Below are 27099 nucleotides of genomic sequence, written 5' to 3' on the forward strand. Positions count from 1 at the left end.
TCCTGTGAACACTATACACCAGTCCAAGTTTGGGACCTATGCCATCACTTACCTTTTGGTATGGCACCCAGAGTGGCCAGGCAGCTTGACTGCACTTGGTGGCAGTGAGGACACAGACCTTCATCCAAATGCCCACAGCCTTAAGATGATCAGGACAGAGATGGATCATACAGAGACTCTGTCCATCCCTGCACCCTCCACCTTCCTTCCCACAGCAAAAATGGCTATTGGGAAACTTCAGAAGCTCAAACTCATGAGATTTATCCCACCACTTTGCCTCTGGGAATGTTTCTACTTATCCACAAAATGATTGAGCTTTAATGGGTTTCTCATAATTTGTACAAGCACTAACAGTATATTTCTTTCACTCCTCTGCCAATAGTTCCTGCATGTTTTTTAGTTTTCATAAACTGTCTTGTCCAGTGCTGGGGTTAAACCTCACACAGATGGAGATGGACAGTGATACTAAAATGCCTAAGTAATCAAATGTGTTACAGCCTACAGTTCTGCTTTAACATTTGGATGGGACTGTGTTACTTCAAATTTAGTAACATAAAGGTAGTCTCATAAAGAAGCTGAAAGAATAAGGCAGAACATTCATTGAATTCATGGAGATTAATAGATGTAGGGCATGCAGTGTCATCTTCACTGCAATGTAAAGAATAAGATTTTCTAAGCTATGCAGACATTCTACCTTTCATTCAGGCTGTACTTACATAAACTTACCACCCATATCTCATTAGTTCAATTATATGGTCTATTTGTGCAGGTCTGTTTTAGAACTAATGAATGATGGAGAACTAGAGTTACAGCAGTGATAGCGGGTATTTAAAACATTCAAAGCAAGAGTGAAGAATGTAACCCTCTCAGGAAACAAATTGATACTAACTGAAGCTTATGCAAATATTTAAATGATCTCATAAAGATCAGTGAAGAAAAAAAAAAACAAAACCAAAAATAGTTGCATGGAATGAGCACAGGGAAGTAGATCGTTAAACACAGAGAAACGAGAAAGATACGCTAGTACAAAGCTACATATTAAATTATTGCTTGTCCTGCTCACCCAGTTTTCATATTCAGATGGATGCAAGGTCTTTGCTATATGTTCTTACTGTAGAAAGAGGTTAAATGTTTAAACAGAGGATGCTAAGGTTAGTCCCAGAGGGTGGGGTAGCCAGAGCTAGAACTGTGAGATTTTTTTATTTGGGCACTAAACAAGTACATGCAAACAAGGCTGGGGACTTGTGTATCCAGGCAAGTTTGTTTTAAGTTGGTAATCTGAAGGAAAATATTTTGTCTCTTTTCCTATGTATTGAACTGGGGCAGGATATGTGCCACTCAGATTTTTTAACATACACTGATATTGGAAAGGAAGCATTTCAAGCAAAGACTTGCACTATATGCTTGCAAAATGAAGAGTGGAAAACAGTTGAGCTGTTTGATTTTTATCCAAATTCTCTAACTTTTCCAGTTTTTACAAAAATTAATTAAAAATTTTTAAAAAATTTTTTGCAAAATTTAAGATTTTTCAGAAAGTTTTTGAGACACCTAAAGGCTCTGGTTTAAGGCACTATTATTATAGTAGAAAGAAACTAAAACCAAATTCCCAAACCTGGCATCAACTTAAAACTCAGGCCCCATTTATTTGTATGTTTAATATGTGGCACCCACAGGTTGGTTTCCTAGATTACACAATCATCCAGCTGTGACAGCCTTTCTTTTGTGTTCTGCCCTGGTAGAATGCAATTGAACCCCACTGTGACCCCTGGGAATGCCAACAATAGAGATGATCAGTCATTGCACAAACAGCTCTCCAAAGGGTGATCACTTTGTTTCAGGCCTTTCAGAAAGCAATTCAATTTTGCAAGTATTTTAACATTTCTTAGGGTGTAGATTAAAAAATGTGTTAAGAATAGCAGTGTGAAACAAGTATTACACCTGGTGATAGTAGTGTTGAACACTGAAAAATAAAAGTTGAACACTGGAAATTTTGCTACTGAGGTTTCTTGCTTCTCCTCACTCCACCTCCTCCCTCAAAAATACACCAATGGGATGGTGCCTTGTGCAAATGCAGCACCATCTTGTTTCATGCCAAAAAGCTTCAAGGAGGGTGAAGGTGAGGCTCTGAAGCTGATGTCAGAAACGGCCTGTACAGGTCATTAAGCTGCCTGCAGGGGTGGGAAGTACATTTATAAGGTCTGTTTCAGAACATGGGTCAGAGGTCCTCAGGTCCTCTAGTTCTTGCTCTAAAGCCAGAGGCTGCAAGGCTTGTTTGGGTTTTCAGTGAGCTGCTCTGTGGGTTGCTGCTAGTGGCACAGGAACCAAGTCATTTGTCAGCCACTGACAGTGCTATTGGGTCAACTCTCTTCCTGCAGCAGTTTGGACAGTATTTTACTTCTTTAGTTTCTTTACAGGAAGGAATCCTATTGAGAACACCTGAAGTGATACAATTTCAGCACGAGCATTTAAAACCATGGGTATGCCTCAGTTTCCTGGGGAGCTGGGAAGAGGTTACACTGCACATAAAAATTTTGGTGTGACTGCAAACCTATCAGGGTGCTAGAAACCCTTTACATTTCAGTGAAAGTTTGGGCTTAGAATAGTCCCTTTTAGGCAACTGAAAGCAGATATTTTTTCCTAAGGCTAAGAGTGCCCTGCAGCCAGACTACATGTTTTTTTGGTTGCACTCTCATGAAGACATGAAAGGTGCAGAGGGAAGAGCTGCAACCCCTGGCATTCCAGTCCTTCCCTGTCCCTGCAACTTCCATTGTTGCAATGCTGCTAAATCCCCTTTGACCACTCCGTAGTTATGTAAACAGAGAGTGTACTTGTGAGGAGTTATGAAGTATTTTCAAAAAAGTCTGAGTTTGTTGAATAGGATTCAATCAGTACTGGAGTAGCTTGGTGTCAAAGGTGGTCAGACTTTGTTTTACCTAAGATAGGGTTGGGAACTGACATACTGTAGCTTTTGAATTTGTCTTATCTGCTTTTTAAGAGCTCACAGCATGCTTGGGGAATGAAAAGTACACTGTATTTCAGTCCCTTTCCAGAAAAGTGCATCCACTGCTACCTGCTCACTTTGAAAAGATACAGGTTATTTAAGTTCTAAATTCACATTCTTTGCCTTTTGTAATGCTGAGACAGAGGAGATCTTTGGAACTAAAGGATTACAGGTTTGTTTGAATTATAAAGGCACTGACCTCAAGCAGCCTTCTAGTCAAATCTGTTGTTTGTGTGGTCGGTTTATAATCATATTTCTGTGATACTGGTGCACAGATGTAGTGTCAAAGCTGAGTTCAGAGGTTTAGTTTATTCTAACAGTACAATTTTTATCAGTCAGGGATATTACAGTAAGTTATCCTTGCACTCCTTGCCCTGTTTTCTCACTCTCCACCTCATGTTGCCTCCAATGTTTGTTTAACCTCTTACTTAACTGATAGAGCTTGTTAGCCCAGAAAAAAAGTTGAATCATTTTCTTCTGAAAGTTGAATTACACTTTCTTACCACAAATGGATAAGCACCTGAGCTAGTGAACAGTGAGAAAGCAGCAGGACTAAGACAACTGAGGGCAGGGGAAAGAGAAGGGAAGAAGCTGAAAGATTGTTTCAGCCACCCTATGACACCTAAGTCTGTCCTGTAAAGCTTCTGCACTTTGGATACAGAATATTTGAAGTTTAGAACAGAAGATTTCCATGCACCTCCATGGGACCTCCTGAGTAGCAGGTTACTTTGTTGAGAGTGTCTTTGCTGAAAGACAGGCCTATGAAAAAGTTTGCTGCCAGCAAGTAAGCATTTCATGTTCCTTTTTTTTTTTTTAATCAGCATTTTTAAAATGGAAGATATCCTACTGAGCTCTTGTTAAGATTTTGTATTTTGCCTTCTCTGGTGAAAGTGTTTGTAGAACTTTCCTTTAAGAAGGAACCACAAACTCATCTCTCAAACCTGAACAAAGTCTCTGTACAGCTCCTTCCAAGAGCAAATCAAGGCTACAGCTCCTTGACTTCTCATTCCCAAGCACACTCTGCCTGAGAGGAAGCTCAAACTGCATTTCTGAATGGAAGTTTGCTGCCTTTCTGAATGAAAAAGGAAAGAAAGAAGTAGTGTAAGAAAAATCTAATTAATAGAAGAAACAAAGTGGAAGGGTTGACAATGAGAAATGGTACACATAGGGTATAAAAAGCCTTAAATCAAATTAAAATCTCTACCTCAATCCACTTTTTCAACTTAGGTATTTCTGCTTATGGCTTGGTATGGATGATGCTTCTGTTGCCTAACTGCTGTTTTGTTAAGAATTCTTCCAGTCAAGCTTGCCCTACATGTATCTCCTCTCTTGCTTCATAGCAGAGTTATCCTGGCAGAAGTTTTGGTAGTAGGGAACCAAATTAACAACTGTGTGTATGAGGTGCTAATCAACTTAATTTCAGTACATTTAGAATACCTTGCAAACTCATTTGGCACTATTTATGCAAGGCTTCAGCAGTTTACTTTTGGAGTAAATATTAAAGTGAAATGAGCTACAGCGCTCAAGTTTTGAATGTAGAGCATTATTTTACACCTCGTTAGGTCTATTTTTCCTACTAATACAGCCGTGGCAATTGGACAAGCGAAAGACTGATGGGATGAACAAAGGCAGTGCTCCTTTCCAGAGTGCCAAATTCATCCTGTAAATGTGACATTAAAAAAAAAAAAAAAAAAGAGACCCCCAAACCACATGGCAGAGGTCAGGCCTGAAAAACCAAGAAAACCTGCACTAGAGCAGTTTGCACAAGCTCCTGCATGTCTTTACCTAATGTTTTCAGACAATAGAAGGATCATATTTCCATGTGCAGCTAATTTGCTGTTTTACTTAGAAGGTTTTCTCAAGGACATACACAAAATAGTATAAATGTGGTAGGATGCTTTTCTGCTTTTGAAAATTTGAAAGGTTGAAAATAACTTGATCTTGATACTTAGCAAGGCCTTTATTAAGCTCTCTTAAGTAACAGCTCTTACACTTGTTTCAGGATCCGCTGGTCCCAGCAAAAGCTTATGCTGCAACAGTTATGGTGGGGGAACTGTCCTGAGCACTTCTGACGTGCCCTGTCAGAATAAATTGCGCAGGGGCAGAAACTTATTCTTCCTCACAGCTTCACACAGGCTGCTGAGCCATGTCCAGAAGATTTAAGAGTCCTTTTTTAGGAATATCACACAATGAATAGTTCAAGTGGTATCTCCAATCACTACCTGCATCTTGTGTCTGGCATCAGCTCAGTGTGAGTAAACCAGCACAAGAAACAAGCCATAGTATGTGAACTGTTCCACACAAAAATGTGCACAGCTTTCACAGATGTATCAATACTGTTGCAGATTTAGTGATACTCTAGTTTGATGTAATAATTACATGAATGCCCCTTGTTTTTTTTCCCCTGTAGAATAAGCTTTGCAGTGCTACCACCCCTTCATACCCCGTTTTCTTTGCCTGCAAGACTAAGATGTAGCTGCTGATACAGGATTCTAAAAGGCTTGGGGGTAACAGAATTAATTAAACATTCCTCTTCCAGCTGCTGCTGTTCACAACACTTTTGACAGTTAAAATACATCACACATTATCTTGTCTGTTTAATATAAACAATTAGTATTTTAAGTGGAGTCCAGAAACAACCCCAAATAGGAGGATCCAGACAGGCAGTTCAGAGAGAAAACTAAGAAGTGTTCTAAATTTATATAAAAGTAGTTTGCAATCAGTTCAACCTATGCCTAACACATGTGCTGTCTACTGCAGCACATCAGACTGTGGAAGCTGAGAGACCAGTGGCTTGTCTCTTGAGCAAGAAGGTTTAATTTTTCATCTCAAAATTATTTCAGCACAACTTTTTATCTGCAATTTTTAGTATGAAATATAAAATGAAAGGGGAAAATCAAAATTAAAATACAGTATTTTCGTTTTCATATAATGAACTCTTTGTATAATGAAATACTTTAGTCAACCGAAGAGCCGTTTTGGAGTAAAGCTTGTTTACAGAGAATTTTCCTTTTTGTCTCTTCTGGAAGAGTCTTGAAATCACAGCCCTCATTAAATAAAGCAAAAAAATCCAGCTTCTCTGTATGTTTACTTCCTTGAAGCTGAGGCAAACCTGAGATAACAAAAGGACTTTAATGCAAGCTCAACTACAGTATACAAGCAACATGATGAGAACAGTGTCAATCTTTGTAATTTTAGGAATTCTGACATGATATTTGCAAAGCACAATTTGCTAAAATTTATTTCATTTCCTAAATGAGAGAATTTTTAATGAAAATATTATAAACTGAAAAAGCTCCTCACTCCTTATAAAAGACATTTGGGATGTAACAGTACTCAATTGTAAACCCCTTCTTTTTTGAGTCCAGACAATGTATAGCTCCATAGCTATACACTGGGGGACGTAACATTATGTATAATACCACTTCCCATAGATGGTCTTAAAATTCCATTTACCTAAAGTTTAGACTTTTGTAGGCATGAGGATCTCTCTGGAAACCTCTCTGTCAACTTTTCTATGTCAAAATCTAAGTATGCACCTCAATATGAACCTGGACCAGATGCAGTTATCCATTTTGGAATGAACCCTCCAGTCACTAGCATAGGGAAAATATCTGATAGGAAGTATTTAACTTCACTTCTGCTTGCCAGGGAAAAAGCAAAATGCTCAGTTATGAACTTTACATCAATGATTTTCCCTTCAGTCCTTTGCAATGGTTAGTGGCCAAGTGCACTTGGCCCTGAAGGGTCTACAATAGTGTAAATAATGAATCACAAATAAACAACTTACCACCTTTTCAAAAGGAAGCCAGGTAATTAATTTCTTTTAAATTGAGACTTCCTCTAAAATGAAAAAGTCCCCTCAGCTTCCGCAGCCATCAACTCGGTTTGCACCTTAAAAACAAATAGAAGCAGGGAACCGGGAGTAAAAATGAAAACAGCTTCAGGTTATTCAATTTCCTGTTTGTTTAAATTTGTCCTTCCTGACATGCAGATTCACCACACTCCTTTCCTGGTGACTACTTCATTAGATTAGTTTATTTAGGTATTCAGAGGGATTTTTATCTTCTGACTCATAAAATTCTTGAATTATCCCAAGAATTTCCTGTGTCTGACTGGAATTTTATGTCCTTGTAGTTTTACCCGGACTCCTTGAAGAAGTTGCTGTCTAAATTGCTCTGCTTTTGAGGTCTTCAAAACAGCAGATCAGGAGCCAGGTCCGAGCTCGGCTCCTGTTTTTCAGGAAAACTGATCTGTACCAGCACTTCACCTCTTAAAATTGTAGTCAGGAATTTTCTTAGTAGTTTTAAACTCTTCCTTTCCTGACAGTATTTCCCCTTGCTGCCCATGCCCTTCCCAGGTGTCCACTTCAGAATATTTGTCCAATTCCAAAAATGCACCCGGTGGCTCAAAGTGCAGCCTGCACGCTGTCCCATCGGGTTTTCATCACTCTCTTGCTATAAAGCAGAGAAGCGGAGGTTCCGGCTATATCGGGCCATTGAGCAGTTGATGAGAAATGCCTTTGTATATCCCTTCCCTGTCTTTTTTTTCGTCCTTTCTGAGGAGGGTGAGAGCTAGGTTAGGCTGGAGCCTTGGTGTGTACTTCTTTTGAAGGGTTCAGCGAACTGAAGGTGATGCTTTTTGACACATGAGCTCCAGAAATTTACCGAGCGTTAGCAGTGGCAGCTCGGCTGCCTGCACTTGGGTTTCTCTTGCCTTGGCCGCCCTCTCGGCGGAACGCCGGCCCTCTCGTGCCCCGGGTCAGCGGGGCTCGGCCGTACCTGAAAATGGCTCTGGCGAGGAGGGAACGGACGGCGGAATGGCACCCTGCCTGTCCTCCAAAGTCTGACAGGGAAAGTGGAAAGAAACCGGGTCGCCCCTTTGCGGTGTCGGTGTCCTGCCTCCTCTCCCGGGTCACGGTGACTGCACGGGAACAGCCCTGAAACACGGCTGTATGACCACCGACCCGTGTCTGTCAGTCTGTCTAGCCGTGAGGCTGCTTTCCCTCGAGTACATTCGCTTATGGGATCAGCAGGTGGAGACAAGAACAAGGCCATGCGCTGTGCCGAGCCTCCCGGGCTCACCGTGCCTGGAGGCGGCGGCCGCCTCTGAGGAGCGGCCGGGCGGGCCGGGGGCGGCCGCCTCCCGCCGCCCCGGGCCGAGCCGGAGCCTGTGCCCCTCCGTGCCTGCCCCAGCCCCGGTGCCCTTCCGGCGGCAGCGGGACGGAGCAGCGGGCACGGGCACCGGCGGGGAGGGGTACGCGGCCTGGGCAATGGCGCCTGCGGAGCGGTGGCACTGGCACATCAGGATGGCCCAGAGGAGGAAGCCCAGAGAAATACTAATCAACGTTAGAGAAAGGAGTATCCAAAGAGCGTCCACAGCTGATGTTGTGGATAGCAAGCTACTACAGTTGGCCTGACGTTGTGGGAAGCAGCATGTAATAGAGGCAAATCCGCATGAGTACAGAGTTTTCCTTGAGTTGCTTGAATGCCTCGATGAGAGGCACTATGTCCACTCCTTAGGATTTTGCCTCTCCAGTTTTTTTCTGTATAGGGGCCCGTTTCCTTTTGCTGCTACTCTCTATATCTTTTATTTCTCCTCTTGTTTATTGCAGCAGGTTTGTTTTCCAAGCAAATTACTCCTTTGTACGTATTTCTTTACCTAGAGTATCGTAAAAGAAAACAAGACCCTGAAGTGAGTTGTATGTTTATAAACCAGTATTATTTGTGTGCGAAAACATGTAGTGAGTATAATTGACTTCCGCTGTGAACATTTGCACTGTGCCTAATTACATATGTTCATAGCTTACCTTGGAAGTTGTTTTCATGTCTTGACTTCGCCTATGGTACTTATGTTTTGTTTGAATTATTTATTTGAGTAAAAAATGTAATAGAACGCTAATGGAGAAGGAAAAGAAAACATAAAAGATGTAGTCATGAAAGGAATAGTACAGGCACAGAGGAGAATAAGAGACCTGTGCTGAGCTGACCTATACAGCAGCCATATTCATGTTAATGCTTGCTCAGTCTTTGGGATATTCTGGAGGCAGGCTGGACTTCCCCCAGCAAAGCATTAAAGGAGAGCAGCTCCTCATGAGATTGGTCTTAACTGCTTTGCTGTTTCTTTCCATGGACTGTGTTACTGATGATATTATATGGCTGTGAAATTATTTCCTTTTAAAACATTGAAAGAAAATGTAGTGTTTAGGAGAAAGGGCATGCTTTGCCCTAGAAACTGTCCTAGAAAACAAAAGGTGAACATTACAATCAGAAATCTTAACTTTTCCATTTCAATGCTTACAGGGTTTTTTTTCAAAGTACAAAGTTTTCTGCAGAAAACTTAAAAGGAGCATGTGTGAGTATATGTGCACATGTATGTTGTTTTTGCCAGCGTTTTCTGTGAAGAAATGTCTTTATTTTCTAGGATGCGTTACTACCTACCTCTTTTAGTTTGTATAAGAGTTGTTAAAAAGATTTAAATCTCCCTCCAAACCAACAGCAGCTCCAGACAATCTAACCCTGCAATACTTCTTTTTTCTTCTTTTATGATTTTATGTAGTGCCTGTGGCTTTTGCATTCTTTTATGTATGTGGCATAGTGTTGAACTGTATGTTGCAGAGACAAAGTCTCTGCAATACTCAGAGGGTATTGTAAAGTTACCCTGAGGCCTAGGGAGGCAGAAGTCTCCTCAGAAGTCTGCAGAAAACTGCAGAGAGTAGATTTTGCACTCCCCATGAGAAGCATGGCTTCAAGGCCATGGTTCCTTGCAGGGCTTGATGAGTGTGTAGTTCATGGTGAAATGTTCCTGCAGTGTGATAAAAATCATGGTCTAGAAATTTATCAACCTTAAGGACTAGCTTTGTGGATAAACTGTAATATTAGGCAAAGAGGAGGGTTTTGTTCTCCACAGTGGCATGAGAAGGAGCTGTGCTCCACCTCTCCATATTCTCGTCCTGCAGAGTCTTGCCAAATGGCCCTTAGAGACCTGGTGGTTTGAAGCTCTGTCTTCACTCTGCTTTCAATGCTCTATTCTGTCAAACTTTGATATCAGACATTGCCATCATCTAACTGCCTCCGGTTTTTGCCCCAATCCTGACAAAAGTTTTCCTTCATGGCCGAGAAAATGATGTTCATTTTTAGTTTGTGACCAAGTTGCCTCACCTAGACATCTCCTTTAATAAAGGAAATGGAAGAAAGGGAGTGTTTGTCTTTTTTATTGTTGTTTGCGGGGGGGTTGTTTGTTTTAATCAGTGTAGTAACACTTTCCCTTGTTTCAATGGAAAACTAGTGGGAAGAGAAAATTATAACTTTACAGTTGAGATGAGAATGTGTTTGTCCAGCTGTCCTGTCTTGTCTGCTAGAGCATTCAATACTAGAGGCATTAGTGAAGGAGGCTCATAGAGGGAATATAGCTGCAAAAGGAAGACAGTACAGGCTTTGGGTTTTTTGGTATTAAAATTAATTCAGTAACCTCTGTGGTTTCAGTTTTAAGCATGCAGCTGAGTTCTGGCTGTTCTTTACAAACTTTATTTCCCAGACATGCATAACAGTACTAAAAGGAGAATATTTCAACAAACAATTTGTGGATGTTCATTACTTGAAAGACACCATGACAAATTTTTCAAATATGTATTTCATCTGTGACTGCTGTTCATTTCAGTGCCAGATGTTGATTATTACAAGGTTGCATTTGTTTGGTTTTTTTAACTTTCTCTGTGAACATATTGCATTAGAATTCCAATTTTATCAAATCACTTCCATCTAAAGCCTGCCAGCTCTACTGCTATCCTGATTTACTAATCTTTTATGAAAACTTTAGCAATTTAAGTGAGTTGCACAGATAACTCATTGATATACAAATTTAAAGGTATTTTGCAATGTATATATTTGTTTTACCAATACTGCTTTTGGAGGGAAAACAAAAACAACTATTTGAAGTTGAATGCTTTGGACTGAGGTTATTAGGTCAACAGTAAATTTTAAAAACTATTTGAGAGATTTCATGATGGCATTTTAAAATTATAGCTTAAGGTTACATTGCTTCACACAGTTCTGTTTGGCTCCTTTGATGCTGAAGATCTACAGCTGACTTATGTGTAAGATATATTTTTAAAAACATTAGCCATGATTTAAAGTAACAAGAGACACTATTCAGATGAGGGGAGAAACCCGTCCTTTGGGAGGAAGTGAGTTAGGTTCAGTAGTTTTTTGAACCTGAACCAAGAAAGAAACCATTAGTAACTCAATCTTTGTAAGAAGACATGAGGAAGATCCTAGCTCCTGCCTACTTGGAGATTTTAGCAGTGGCTTGTACATTCAAGATGTTGAATATCACAGAGGAAGACTCTAAAAGAACCAGCTTGTATTAATCAGTATTTTAGACCACAGTGAAAGCACAAAGGAAGCAGCTAGGGCAAGAGCAGTATTGTGATAGAGTTATTAATTGCTAAAGAGAGTAAGCCCCATGCTTTTATTGCTCAAGAGACATCAGGGACACTCTTGTTCTGAAAAATTCAGATGTCAAATGAAATTGTAGACGCTAAGTTTCAGATCTCCCTTAACAATCATTTTAAACAAATATAACCTCCTCCCACTAACAAGGAAATAAATCTGGATTGCATATGCTGTTTCATGGTAAGTTGTTTGGATGCTCAGAGTGCTGTAAAGGAAGAAAACAAATACCACCTTTATTCATGGCTTTCACTTTTTTTTATTTCCCAAGTGAGAAACATAAAGGAAAAAAACAGATGGCAATTGTCTCATAAAAGCTGCTATTAGAAGTTCGGTTGTTTTGAAAAATTCCCTTCCCACACTGTTCTGGCTGCACAGTATTTGCCTGCTTCAATAGCCCAGTTTTGCTGTTAGAGACAGGTAATATTAGAGAGAAACTCTATCTTTACTTTTTCTTCCAAAATTAAGTTTCATTTTGTCTTTGTGTTCTTCCCTTCAACCCCTGCCTAGCTACCACTGTGATGCTTTTTCGGTGTGGTCTGTTGAAAAGCAGTTCTGAGTTGTCCTTCTTGTATCTGATGGTGCTGGAAAGGAATGGCCATTTTTTTTCCCATTGGAATACATATCTAATGTAAAGCTGTTTGCTTGTGAACAAGGATGTTTCAGTGCCTGATTCTGTTTCTACCTACATTTAGATAAATTACATGAACCTCCACAGAAAGAAGTGTTACCTCACAGTAAAATAATTGTGAGTAAGAATATTCATTATTCATTCATCATCATGGAGATATTAAGAAAAATAACCCAGGATGTTCTGTGCTAGCCAAAAAAAAAACCCCTATATCTGTACAGGCATCCTACATAATAGCAACATGTCACTTTGTAGTTCTACATTAAACTTTTATGTGAGAAGTTACAGCTGTGGATGCCTATGTCTTTCAGATTCTGTTTCAATAAACCTTTGAGAAAGGAAGAAGTGAAAGCCATTCAGCTTTACAGCAGTTTCAAAGCAGAAGCTTTATTACCTTTTTTTAATCCTAATACACTTTATGTTTTTACACAGACATGGTTTCTCAGTGAAGATAAATGATGACACTGTACCTTAAAAAGCCTTTGGGTTTTCATTAATCCACATTAGGTTAAAAGGGAATCAGAATTCTAAAAATACAGCACATCAGAGAAACAAGGTATTTTTCAGGTCAAGGTCCTCTTTTACATCTGGTGCCATTTGGTAGTTCTAACATCTTCCATCTCCCCCTACTTCTCCATCTGTAAATAACTCACTGAAGTAAATGCTTGGAATAATTACAGCAAAGAATGATAAAATGCAGGTTGGATTTAATCTCCTAGGGATCTAAAATGAAAAACAACCACAGACATCACAGTTACTGAGAAACTGGAACTCTCCAGTCGGCAGGTGTATGAGATGGGAATTATGTCAGAGTATTACATGCTTTAGGATTGCAGTTGTGCTGTTCAAAAAAATGTCAAAAGGAGTATTAGTTAAGGAGAGGGGGAAAAATAGCCTAGTGGGGCTGATTTTCAAAAGCAACCTGCCATTTTGCTTCTGCAAATAATTATAGAGGCACAGTTCTAACGGTTAGATGTCTAAGTGCTTGCATCCATCTACTAGGATGTTGGAGATCTAACTAGAGTAAAATGTGTGCAAACTTGCAATACTGGATAGAGGTTTGAGATGCTTCTAAAATTGATCAATCAATCAATCAATCAGCAGGTAACTTTCCAAAAGTTTATGAGAACAAAATGTCTTTTTTTTTGCATGAGGTTAGAATTGCCCCAAGAAAGAATCCTGGAGTAGCCCACAAAATAAGGGTCTTTGGAGCTTCCTGGATTAATGTGAAAGAAACAATCTACTCCTGCTGGGGTTTCATATTTGTATCAGGAATGCAAAATGGGGGCTGGACTATGGGCACACTATTTGTGTTTGCTGCCTTCTTCTGGCACTATAGCTACTTTAGCATCTCAGTTTGACTGTTCAGTTTGTCAGCTCTCTGGGACACACTGCTGTGTGCTTGCAGCTGTGTTGTCCTGGTACCCACCTTGTGCCTGCTGCCTGTATAGGTGTCCACCGTGACTAGCTCATTAGAAATACAGACTCAGTCAGGTACCTGGAATAGGAGGTCGGAAGTGAGAAAGAAGATGGCTTCTTCTAAATGATTTAAGTCCTCTGCCCAGAGTGGCAAAAGCAGCATCCAGCATTGGTTACCAGACTCAATGTTTCTGTGCCTCCCTGTCCTGTGTTGCTGCCCAGGGCAGTACCAGGCAAGAAAGCATTCTTTGACAAAGAGGCATAAACCACTGTCTCCTCTTTTCCAGAATAGGGAAAGCATTATAAAACACAAAAGATTCAGTTTTGGTGAGGGCATGTAGAGTGAATTTTAGAAATGCTACACAGCTTTTACAAAATATTTGGGGACTGTCCTCAAAAGAGAAAGAATAGGACATGACTCTATGTGTGACTCCCAGCAGCATAAGATCCTCTCCGTTACTCATGCAGGATGGAGCGGAAAAGATCTGTCAGTAATGTTCAGTTTACACATGCTTTTCACTTAAATACTTGACAGAAGAAAGTTTCATGGCTTTATTAAGTGTATTTTAGATCTAAGAAATTATAATTGCTGTATATTTGAAAAACTACTCATCGCTTGTGACTTGCTTATTAACTTACCAGAAACTGGCCCTTAGGACATAGTGGCCTGACTCCCATGCAAAAGAGTTGTTGGAGTGAACCCAAACACGACAGACTCCTATTTTAAATCCTGTTTATATTGCCAGTGTGGTGCAAACTGTCTGTGAATCTAAGAATGAACCCATTTAAAATGTCTATAATGCAATAAAAATTGCTGGCAATTGCTGTGTCATACTGCCCCTCAAACTAAACTGCATTCAAGGATAAACGTATTCACAAATCTTAGTTGCTGTTCACACACACAAAAGTGTGAATATCATTTGAAGTTGTTCATTCATCTGGTAAACTCCTCCCATCCTCATCTTCTCTCTTGCAATTACCCTTTGCCCCTTTCCTGCAGAGGCTATTTCTTCCTAGCTGGTATGTTTAACCACCCTTCAGAAGGATGGCCTGGCTCCTGCTGCCCATCACATATGGGCTAGACTTGACAGAGGGCCATCATCTGAGGAGGGTTGAGTCTTGGAACCAGGACTTGCAAAGGGTCTCCACCACTGCTCAGCCTCTGCTGTGATAAGGGTTACTGTTTCTCTCCGCTTAGCAGAAGCACAGGAGATCCAAAATTGTCATCTTCACCCCTATCCCCACAGGAGCATGCCCTTGACAAGTAGCGAGATAGCCTTCAAAGGTGAGCTGAAGATTTCATGGATGGCTTAAAGCAGCCTAAAATGTAAAGGTAGCTAACCATTTTGCAGCCTTAGGGCAGGAAGGAGGCAGGAGGGCAGGATGGAGGGGCTGAAGCCAGGGAGACAGGTGAAGTGGCCTGGGGCCTACAAAGTGGAGGCCACTGCTGGGCCATTTACTTCTTGTATAGACAGAAGCTTTAAGGCTGGCTTTCTACAACACTGGGAGGGGCCTGATGTGCAGGCAAGCAGGCTGCTGCTGTTGCAGCTTGTTCCTGGCAGCTTTTGAAGCAGACAAAATGGTTCAAGAAGGCTTAGCAAGCTATCAGATGGGTTTTCCACTCTACCTCAGGAGAGGAAATGAGACTGCAAAAGGGAATTGATTTTCTGGTCAGTCTGGCTCATCAACTCAATGAGCAATTCATTCATCTTCCTCTCAAGGTCAGCAGAATGACAGTGTGTGTCACTGTGCCCTTCAGGACATTGTCTGTTTCAAGGTTTGCTCAGTTTTCAGTTAACCCTCGTAGAGTTAGTGGTTGGTCCTGGGAGTGCTGTGCCTGGCCTGCCATGTAACTCGAGAAGAGGCAGTTTGGCAGGGAGTTAAAAATACACACTGTGGAGATCTGTTTCCTAGTCCCTCTCTTGGGGACCATATGTGGCAGTAGTGGAGCCTTTGGAACATGTGTCACATGTAGCATGAACTGACAGTCTAATCTGAAGTCACTCCAGTTGGGTACAAAGACTACTTTAGGCGAAGCTTGCCTGTTTATATAGGTTTCAGATTACTTCATTTGTAGAAGTGTATGGAGTGCATCCAAAGGAAATAATTTTTCTCTGGTGAATGGGAAGACCAAAAGGAGAAGTCCAGAGAAAGAAGGCTGGATGGTCTTTCTTAATGTCAAAGCTGACATAAACACATCTCCTCCAAACTCTTCTCACAAGATAATTTTCTCAGCAAGACACAGATTGCTTCAATCTCTGTGTTGCAGTCTTTGAAGCTTCCCCCTCATTGCTATAATGAAGGAGGCATGGTTCCTTTGAGAATTTCTGCAGCCCTGAAGTTTGCCTTCTCTAAAGGCTTTCACATGATCAGGTGGTTGTTCCAAAGAGCTCTCTCTTTGAAATTCCTCTGCCATCACACAAGGGCAAACTGCAATGTCTGCTTTGCAAAATTATTAAATTAACAAACAAACAAACAAACAAATAAACAAATAAGACTTCATTTAAAATATTCTGACTAGCTCAATTTTCATTAGACAGAGGCCCAGCTAAGAAGATGACAAATGGTGTTGGAAAGGAGCCACCAATTAGGAAACATCAATTTTCCTGTCAACAGGATAACCCCTTTTACAAAACCTGTCATGTGTTTACTCCTTTTCTGTTTGTGAAGGTAGTTGTTTGACAGCAACATTTTGCATGAGGGGAAGGATTTATAAATTGTTTTTTTACAGTTAGCATTGCTGGACTGTTTTGAGTTCCTGTTTTGTGGGATATTTTCCCTGTTCAGGGTGTTTGCTCCTCAGTCTGTCTGCTGTCTGTAGCTCTTCCATTTGTAATCATTGGAGAGAGGGCAATGACTCTTCTTGTTTCTGTAGGAAGTTCTGGGGTGGAAACAATTGTGGTGGTAGGAGGCACCTTGTGAGCATAGGACTTATGACTTGCAATGCCTTCAGGTAGCTTAGAAATGCTACTGTATGTGTGTTCTGAAAAGCAAGAAAAAAACATTTCTGAGCATTTATTTGTTTAAAAAAGTATCCTTGTTATGCTTACATCCTAATAAATCTTCTTCTATATTTAATAATCCAGGATACAACTGAAGACATATGGGTCTTTTTCCAGTTTACACATTTTCTCTACCCACATTCGGAAAAGTTGATAGTTTCCACTCTCCTTTTACTTACTTACAGAAAATTTTACTCACTTGTCTTATGGAAAGCTGTATACACCCTTCATTCATCTGCATGCAGTGATTCACAGCTACTGCTGTGTTTCTTAATAGCTTATTGCAAGTCATTTTATGAAATCATCAGTAGCAAATGCTCAACAAATACTAGGACGAGAAACGAGGAAATTCTTTATTCTTGAGCATATGGTTAATACAGGGAGAGAGTAAGAGCTGTCTGAGCATGTTATATTTGGCAAGAGACTGAATGAGAAGGACAGATAGCTGGTGAGATTTCAGATAGGCACTGGTAGATGCTGACATGACCTTATGGCCTGTCAGTTGCTGATGTGGGAACCCTGCTTCAGGAAATTGAGCATTATGATGGCTTTTGAGGAGTGCTGAGAAGTTACTATGTAATGTGTGTCTTCTGGGTCACCACTGCCTGTGTTGTGGAGAGGGGGAGATTTTGTGTGGAATAGTTAAAAAGTGGAAGGTCATTATTTTGGTAAGTGGCCATTACTGGTAGGTCAGGTACACATATCATCATCTGGTGTCAGGTCATGCAGCTCAGTGCTCAGCTATCAGCTGCTTTGAACATGTACATTAGTGAGTGCAGTTGTTTCATCCTGGATGCAGACCACATGCAGATCCTCCACTAGTGTCTAACACAGGCATAGTTATGGTTCCACCTGTCCATGTCTGATCTGAAGCACTCATTACTGTTTTGACATGAGACACAATAATAATCATCTCACTACCTCTAATGTGTGATGGTTCAGAGCCTGAACACATCCTTTTGGGTTTGCCTTGGGGAAGGCAAAGATTAAGGCATGTTTTGGGGCTCTAAACTGCAATTTCCCAATTAATTTTTTAAGTATCTTTATATTGCAAAAGCAAAAGCATTTCTCTTCCATAAAGCCTTGCTGTTTATATTCAGGGTGGAATTTGTGTTTTTTTTTTTAACGCATGGTAAAAGCTGAATTGCCTTACCTGGGGCCTTTATCCCCAAGCTAAACTGCTATCACTGCTTGTGGTGGAGGGCAGGAATCCCTGTGGAGATGGAGGTTGGGCAGCTAGGGAAAGCTTAGTCCTTTCCTGTAAACAACTGTACCTGGTTGGGGGGGAAGTTTTCCAAAGTACCTAAGTGATTTAGGATAAAAAAATCTCCATTTCATTATTTCCATGCTCTCGAGTCAGACAAACATTTTTCAAAGTGTAGTTCTGTCCTGTTTTTTGCAATGCTATCTGCCACAAAGACACCCCCTTTTTTTACCTACCTTATTCCTCTTTTCCAGGTTGGCCTTCCTTTTATGATGTGATCAGTCCTGATGCAATTGCTTTCAACGATGATTTCTCCTATGGGATGCATCGGATTGAGATATCCTGCAGTCAGGTTAGCTTATAGCACATTCAGACCATTCCAATAGCAAAGGCTGCAAAAACCATTACAGTGTGCTGTACTTTCCTTGAGATTTGCAAACCTTTCAGTTCTATTAAATAGTAATAATTGTGAGAGAGCACAATGGGTCATAAGCAAAAAAGCTGGGTGGAATGAGCTGAAGGCACAAAGGGATCGTTGGAATGCACATTGTTGTCTCATGTGAGATTTACCAGAGCAGATGTAAATGGTTGGACTCGGTGCTGAGTGTGCAAAAATAGTCTTCCTGAAGAGGGTCCCTTCAAAGGAGCTCCTGAGCCTGAGCCTGTCCAACTGACTCCACATGTGAGCAGTTGAGAGAAGTTGAAAGCAGTGGAGCGACTGTCTGTGTGCTGATTCCATCACTCTACATTACTGTGCATCCATGCTAACTTGCTCCCAACACTCATTCCTAGCACAGTCCTAATGGCTGCCTCAAATAATCCCATCTGCTGTAATAATGAAGTCAGTAGTCATTCAAAACATGCCCAAATTTTCCGTTAATCCGTCTTGTTCTACTTTCTCTCATCCGTTGTGCTGCCCTCCTTTCTGTGAAGGGAAAGGCATAGTCATTACCTAGCAAAGGGAGAAGCTGCTGCATTGGTGTTCAGCAGCTGTAGCCAGCAGCTTGCAGCCCTCTAGCTCCACATTCTCAAACTCCTCCTGAGAGAAGGAGCAGCTTTATTTGGGCAGGGATAATTTGCTCTTCTTCCAGCATTGTTGTGGGGGTAAGTGATTTTATCCCTGACAATATGCATTCTTACTAGTCAGTCAGACCTCATTATATAAGGCTCAGAGTGAGTGGAGAAACTTATCAAGAGTATCCATTAACTTCAGTCTGCATAGAGCATTTGGCCCAGTATGTTAATGACCATATTAGGGTGTCTGCTAGTTTGTCATATATACTATGAAATTCTGAAGTTTTTGCATGGATGATACGCTGTAGAAGATCCATTCAACATTTTGTGGGAATATCCACTTCCCTAAATTCAATAGCAAGGTAGCCATGAGACTGCAGATTGGGAAGCTCATGCTTCAGCAGTGGTTACTGGCATAATCAAAAATGCAGTCCAGTCTCTTTAGCTCTGCTTAGTAGGCCCGAACAGTGCTAAAATCTGCTTATTGCCAACTTGCTTGACACACTTCAGGAGATGGCCAGAGCTCCTGGAGAAGCCCAAGGAAGCCTGTGGTCAGCCAAGGAATATGGGAACGTCATTTACCTGTTACCAAGCAAAGTAGTGTTAAAAGACCTGAGACCAGCAATATTAGCAGCAGTCACATGCAGATACCATAAAATCAAAGCAAAACTAAAATCTGAATTTGAAGAAAAAAATATGACCAAAATCATATTTGCTGTATAATTCAATAGCGACTTCCTACCAGCTATTCCAGCTTCCTGGGGCAATAATTCCATGTAATCCTTTGCAGATGAAAAAGTGGTTGATTTTTCTTTGAAAGTCCTTCCCACCTGTCTGAGAGAATAAAAGAAATATTTTTTAATGTTCTTCACTATAGAAAGCAAACACAGGGGGAAAATCACTGTAATATTAATCAAATACATCCGTGGGATTATCCTAGAAATAACTTTCACTGTTTTTGGAACACACCCTGGGTGTATTTAAAAGGTCAGTGATTAGTGACAGGTAGAAGTTAATACAAATGCAGTTGAGGAATAGTGTAAAACTGGCTGCATCTCTTTTTTTCCTCTGTCCTGTTCAAGCATCCCTTTCCCTGTGGTCTCCCTACCTACTATTTTTCCTGTGCAAATCAATAAAATTCCATAGTCACAAGAGTAGTGTTTGCACACCAATAGCTTGGACTCTCTGCTGCAGCAGCTGACTGCAAGCTGCTTTCCGTGCCTCCCAGCAGTATATTAGAACCAGGAGGCTTAGGAGATCCAAGCATACTGACAGTTAGCAGTGACCCCCTCCCTTTCCTGCTCCCAAGCACATACTTGGAATGCTTTAACCATTTCACTGTACCAGTTCATTCTGCCCAATGTATTTATGTGCAAGGCTGCAACAGATAATTACTTTTTTTCCAGAGGCTCTGCAGGCATGTACATATGTCCTAGAAAAATGATCAGCACCTATTATGTGTGGGGAGGGACAGTAAAGTCAATTCATCCTTGTACTCTCAGCTGAGTGCCAGGTTTCTTATACTGTGATACAAAGGACTGAAATACATTTCTGTTTAGGGCAGATGAGTTATAGAGTCCTCTATACAGAGAATCGCCACATAATTTTTTTGTGAGGGGTAATCTCAAAAGGTAACAAATTTTGCAGTAATTCAATCCTGAAGTGATTCTGCCATCACAGAAAGGTGTAATGAGACTGCCTTGGACTCTCATACAGCTTCACAGGTTTTGTGAGGAAAACCTTTTTGATAGATTGTCTTGGTAGTCTGTGTGTGAATATATTACTTCTATAGACCATTTCTCTCTGCAGTTTCTCTTGTTCTGTTGCTGTCCAGTAGAGAGGGAATGATTTATCTTTTGTTAAATGTTAGTCTGGAAAAGATCTGTTTAACACTTCCAGCCAGGAGGTTTTGAAGCACTCTTAGTTGAGATGAGATGATTTAATTAGGATGCTGAGCATTTAGAAAAATACTCTCCCTGGGACACTTAATTCTTTTTCCCCCCAAAGGTATGCTTATAGTCAGGTGAAATGCTTCATTGTTAGATGCCCCACGTTCAGAAACAGCTCCGGTTTTTTGCACATGCTAACATAAAAAAGGCCTTCAATGTAAAGGAAAATTATAAAAAGGATAAGCAGTGGAAAATGGAAGAAAGGATGGCAAGACAGCAGTCTTTCAGGAAGAAAACTTGAAGCTTAGTTTTCTCTAGGTCCCATTCAACTTCCTTTTACTTAACTTCCCTTGTTTTATCTTCCTTCCTTAAAAAGCTGAGCAACTGCTGCTTAACCCAGTCATGTATGCCATTTTCCATTGCCTGTGGGAGTGTGTTCTGCTGATACCACAGGCTGGAAGCCCTTGGTTGTTATTGGGATCTTTGCTGGACTGCCATGGCTGTCTCAGTGACACTTTTTGAGGTGCAGGGAGCCTGCTGTGGGATGTGGGATGTGTTTGCATGGGTGAAACCAACAGGTGGGAGCACTGAAGCTTCACATGTCTACCTGCCCTGCTCCTGAAGTCAGTGAAGATTATTGTTTCAGCTGTCATTAAATGAGCAGAGTTTCTGTCCCACCTAGCTGGTGTGAGAGTCTCCCCCAGCCTTTCAGTCTATTGAGAAAGTTTAACCTGGAGGCGAGACTACGTGCTACTACAGACACCTTTCCTGCTGCTTTGGTGAATTAAAGGCCATAACAGCAGGAGAACATTAGCTACACATTAACTGCAGGGTAGAGATTTGCCATCACTAATTCATTCAGAGTTTGGAATAGTCGCTATTGCCTCTATGTATTTGGAATACTATGAATTAATTAAATTTTAAGAATAATTTGCAGTCTTTAATTTTTGCTGTCTGACTGTGAGCCCATGAGCAGGTCTGTGATCTCAATTACATCATTCTACCTCTCACTGAGACCTGCTATTGACTTGAAAGGCCAAGGCTCTTTGGTAAAGCAGCATGACTTTCCTGTTCAAGATAAATATTTCTCCAGTGCAAGGTTTTAGTTTTTTGTTTCTCGCGGCAGGCTGTAAAAATGAACTTGTGGAATTCAAGTGACTAATTACAAGAAGTTCTTATCCAGATAAATTGTCAGGCACAATGTGCAGTGATAGTAATCTTAATTTTTGAATAAGGATCAGCAGGGTTAGCTTCCTCAAAATACTGTATTTGTAAAGCAGTCCTTGTAAAGCAAAAGACTGTTACCTTTCTTACAGTAGTGCTCACCCTGAATAGCACTGCAAGTATTTGGGTCTGATTCATACAGAGCAAAAGGGGCAGCAGACCATTTGTACTTTCTTATTCCTTACAAAAAGCAAAATTCAGTATCATTTATAATTTCTCCCAGACAGAAATTATTGGTTAAAAAAAAATTTCATATCTGCAATACAGGTCTTTTTCAGTCACCTGTCCCTGTCTTGTATGTACTAGAGAAATTATTATGAGATGAGTGGGTTGGGCTCCATCCCGTCCAGGGTCGAGAAGTACACCCAGAAGGACCTTGATGCTCAGAAGCATGCCAGACTATAGAAAGGGAAAAAAAAAGAAATGTGAGAGCACACTCCAAAGAATATCTTTAGTGCTTTAGGTCCTTGCCAGGATCACCAAAGGGTTTAATTTTTTTTACCAAGTGGTGTAGCAGATGGTTGCAGGCTGAGGAGAGGCCAGAGCTGAGGCTGTCCCTTTCTTACGCAGATATCCTTACAGCAGTAAGTGAAGCATGGGCAGTGCTGTCCTCACCACCATATTTTTAGCTGTGCTCCTGCCATGAAATCATTATAGAAACACCTCAGAGATGGTGGTCCAACCAAGCGTAGGTGACAGGAAACACCCTGGAAATTTGGGCTTGGAGTCTTTGGTGCCTGTGGTATCTCAGAAGATCATCTTCCTGGATCACTCCTGCAAATAAATGTAGATTGTAAATCCCACTTGAAAGGGTGATATAGGCATCAGTGGCTTCCTTGGCAGCAGCTGCCAGTCATTGTTTAACAGCGCAGCGATGGCACCGAGCGAGCGGCACAGACGCACTGATACTCTATTGTGTTTTGTTTCAGTGTGGGGCTCACCTGGGGCACATTTTTGATGACGGACCTCGCCCAACTGGCAAACGGTACTGCACAAACTCTGCTTCATTATCTTTCAAGCCAGCAGACAAGAACAACGCTGGAGAAGGCAGTGTTAATGCCAGTCCTGCCCCAACAGGCAAAGCTGAGCTGTAGGATGAAGCAAAGCCTGCAGAAAACTTCGTGGATCCCACACAGCTTACAAGGAATGTTTTCTAGTTTTCAAGTTGCCTGCTCTCTTATATCCTAAGAATGTTCAAATGTATGAAAGCATTTTGCACCATCATTCTTCTTCCTCACCTTTTCAGAACTGAGGCCTTTCCTGCCAGTGCATTTACTGTATAATTGGATTGAAAAATGTATTGACTGAGTCCGCAGGTTTTCTTTTTTCTTCTTTTCTTTGAGATTGCTTTGGGGAATCTTTAAATTGAGAGGCTTTGACATCATTAGTTATTAGTTTCTTCTTAATACTGTGTTACTCTAGGTTTACACACTATTCCTTTTTGCGTGAGAAATGGGACTTGTGTTTATCTCCAGTCTATAGGAAACTTCTGAGCATAAGAAAATCCTGAATTCCTAGCACATCTTTGCTTTGTTCTGACTTGTGAGGCATGCAGCCTTTGCTCATATGTATCCAACCATCTCCCAGCATCAGCCAGCCGCACCTTGCAAAAACTTGTAGTTATGGCTGTTCCTTCCCAACTGAAAGAGATGAATGAGATGTTAAAAGCATCCTTTGGCTAATTTGCTGCCAAAATTTCAAGGGTGTGGTTGAGAGGATGTAAACATTGTCTCAGCATCTGTGTTTCCCCTTTGTTTGGTAATTTAAATCAAGGTTTTACCTAGTAAGGCTCACTTTTGCAGGCTACTAATGAGGCTTTGTCTGTTTGTGAGGCCTATTCAACAAGCGTAACGCAAATCTGAATTAAAGTTGAAATCTTCAGGGGGTAATTATATGGGCAAGTGCAGAGATAAACTTGCAAAGTGAAGTAGATGAAGGATGACACTAGGCTCTTTATCTTGTCAGTTGCCACAAGGATTCAGAAACATGACAGTTTCTGCTAGAGAGAAGTTTAGGAATGAATGCAGTAGAAAGAGGGAGACCCTCCTGACGTATCCAGTTTTAAAGATTAGCTGGTCTGGATGCATACTGCGTACAAGATCCAGTCTTTAATTTGTGCAATGGCAATGTAGCGGCATGAGTGACAGTGTTGCTGTAAGAAATTAATTAGAAAAAAGTCTGTCACAGTTCCAGAAATTTTCATGTAGCAAAATTCACTGTCCCATGAGATGTTGTTCACAGCTGCTTTTCGATTTTTTTGAATAACACTTAGAATTGTGCATAATACTGTTCTTTAAGCTATACTACACAGTATTTGCTACCACTTTGCCTTTAAACACTGAGAGACTTAATGAACACGGTATTTACTTCTACTAGCAAACTTTGTGACTAACATGTTGGGATCCAATTTTATTTTTAGTAGGAACAAAGCAACCACTGATTTTTATGGAAGCAGGATTGAGGTTTTTATGTCAGTGATAATAAACATGTTATCTGAAGTTCAAACACCCTTCAGTTAAAATATAGCTACTGTGAAAGCATATGGAATGGTCATAATTGCCTTTTTTTCAAAGCAACATTAGAAAGACATGAAAAAATATTAAAAAGTTAGCATCTATAAAAATGTGGTACATAAATGTGGTTTAATTCCAGATTGCTGTTCGATTTAAGTATTATCAAATTTCAGTATATTCCTGCCTTATGTTAAAGAAATATAGTACTTAAGCTTCAGAACACAGTAATGTATGCTGTCCTACAGGAGATTTATTTTTGCAGGATATGGAATGCAATGAAATGAGTCAATATGGTGAGGTGCATGTGATCTCTGGGAGTTAGATAATTTAATATAGGAAATGCATTGTTCTTGTGCACAAGCTATACCACAGTGCAGTGCAAGCTAAGATAGATTTCCTTTTATTGCTCTTAGAAGATGCTAGTAAGGGCTAGTACAGAACCCTCCAAATTTGGTTCAGTCTGATGATGATCATGACAGAGGAAACGTGGGAGCTGAGCACAATGTACAGGATAATAGAATATTTCTGTATGTTTAAATTTTGCACTCTCTAGATGCTTATAAAAACTGAATGCAAACTGTGTAGAAATAGCAAACTATATTTTCTAATATCTCTATTTTAAATATGATGTTTAAATAAGATACCTTAAAAATCATGTAAGTCACATGTTATTTATATATACTATATATATATATATAAAATTGCACATGTTTTTTATATATATATACGTACACACACCTATATTATTTGAGTATTCTAGCCTTCTGTACCTTTATAATAACTAAAACCTTTCCATAAGAGGGTTCAATACTTTTAAGAAATCAAATATACATTTTTCAAATCAAATTTGTTTTCATATATTTGCTGTACACAAATATAAAATAAATTTCTTTATAAATAATTCTGTTTTGCTTCCTTATTTATCTGGTTTTATGTCACATTTCTGCATCCTTCACTGCAGGATGTCTTAGGGAACTGCTTCTACTTTGCTTTCCCCTAACTTACTGTGAATATTACACATACAGTGCCTTGTCTCCTGCAGGTTTCTGGCAGGGACACAGCACTGCAGGGTACCAGGTATCCTTGCACCTACCAACTTTCAAGAGACTATCACAAACACCTGGGCCTCAGCAGAGCAAGGAAATGTATAGAGAAAGGCTCAAACTCAGCAGAAGTTTTAGTCTCTTCCAAAGGATTCCGTGTGGGATGTGGTAAGTTTCAGGCAAGGATGTCATAGGAGACCTGCAGTGCCCAGGCTCCATCTGCAGTGGGGAGATAAAGCTGGCAAGTTGCTTTCTGCCAAATTTTCATCTCCAAGGTTTTGAGTACTACTGCACAGGCAGCAGGTTATTGCCACTTGGTAAATCAGCCCTGCAGCGGGTTTTAAAAGATAGGTGTGAGTTGCAGGCTGTGTTTAAGCTAGCTTCCGTGTGTATGTTTGTGGGAAACAGAGAGTTACTTTGAAATTAAATCCCTTGTTATTTGTTCTCAAACATTTTCAGTGTCTAGATGACACACTGCACACCTGTTTACAAGTTTAGTATGATCTCTCTTAGTCCAGAAATTAATCCCTTTGGACTCTGTGTCCCACCCATCCACTGTACTTCCCTCTCAAAACTGTAGTAGTTTGATATGTCTTAAATGAGGTACTAACTTGTACCCACTAAAAGGAGGGGAAGAGCTGGATGCCCCGTGCTGGCTTTGCCCTGTGTTCCCAGCACAACCTGGCCAGTCTGTCAGCACCCAGAGGTGCTGTGCTGAGGCACATCTTCAGAGGCATTCATGCTTTTGCTGGTGCTGCCCTGGCAGCAGACATGGGGCATGGCTCTGTGATCCAGTCTAGCTCAAGGCAGGCTGTGTCTTGCTGTGCATGGCATGCAGTTTTTCTTAACACACATGTGTGCACCACCACTTCAAAACCAGAGAAATTTCTAGTAAGAGATACTCTCCTAGCTGCTCCTGGTGTTCCCCAGGGTGCCCCAGCCACAGGGTGGGAGAAACAGTTGTGGCAGGATCAGCTACACAAGGCCAGTTAACCATCTGCTTTGAGATTCTCTTGTTGCTGTGGCTTTATGCCTTCCACATATAAAAGGCACTTGAATTGTAGGCCTTTTTCACAAGCTCTATGAGGTCTCATTCACTAAAACAAAACCCCAGTGTGTCTTTATGAAGTACTCAAAACTGAGGCCTTACCACAGTGACTACAGCACAAAATTAGGACAGCATCATAAGTCAGGGTTTCTGTTGGGGTGGCAGCAAAGAATACATTGTCACAAACATGATGCCAAGTGTGGATGTGAATGTTGGTATTTAATTGTACTGAATAGTTCAGTCTTATTTCAGTTAACCTTGTTTTGTAGTCCATTTACCCAATCAAATTTGTGTTAGACCTTCTCTGACAGAATCTGGGATACATGTTCATTTTTTCTTACTGTTCATTCTGTTACAAAATGTCTGTGCTAATGTCACTGCATAGCCAGCAGTCCTCTTGTCCTTTACCCATGGTCTGGGAGGGATTGGGAAATAAGGATGAAAACAAAACAGATGTGTGCACTTTCTGCATTGCAATCAATGATTTTATAAATATACCCACTCTTTTATAGAATGAATGGCAGAGTATTGAATGGCACCAGAAGCAAATTTGTCAACTTCCAAGTTCAGTATGACAAAATGTTGCTTAGCATGCTGGGGAACTGGACTAATACTTCTTATTTTATTGACTATTAAAATGAGGCCACCTACAGGTCCCACA

The 27099-nt window shown here is 40.6% G+C and overlaps 1 protein-coding gene across 3 annotated transcripts in view; it reads left to right on the forward strand.

The window, feature by feature from the left end:
• Positions 1–24890, forward strand: part of MSRB3 (methionine sulfoxide reductase B3) — a 79069-nt gene extending 54179 nt beyond the window's left edge. For all 3 annotated transcript variants that reach the window (XM_059472115.1, XM_059472112.1, XM_059472114.1), the window contains exons 6-7: positions 17962–18059; positions 22764–24890. In XM_059472115.1, coding sequence (XP_059328098.1) covers positions 17962–18059; positions 22764–22928 — 263 coding nt within the window. In that variant the 3' untranslated portion in view covers positions 22929–24890. The remainder of the gene's footprint in view (positions 1–17961; positions 18060–22763) is intronic.
• The last annotated feature ends 2209 nt before the right edge of the window (positions 24891–27099 follow it).

The sequence above is a fragment of the Ammospiza nelsoni genome, chromosome 5 (assembly GCF_027579445.1).
Source record: "Ammospiza nelsoni isolate bAmmNel1 chromosome 5, bAmmNel1.pri, whole genome shotgun sequence".
NCBI classification, from domain to species: Eukaryota; Metazoa; Chordata; class Aves; order Passeriformes; family Passerellidae; genus Ammospiza; species Ammospiza nelsoni.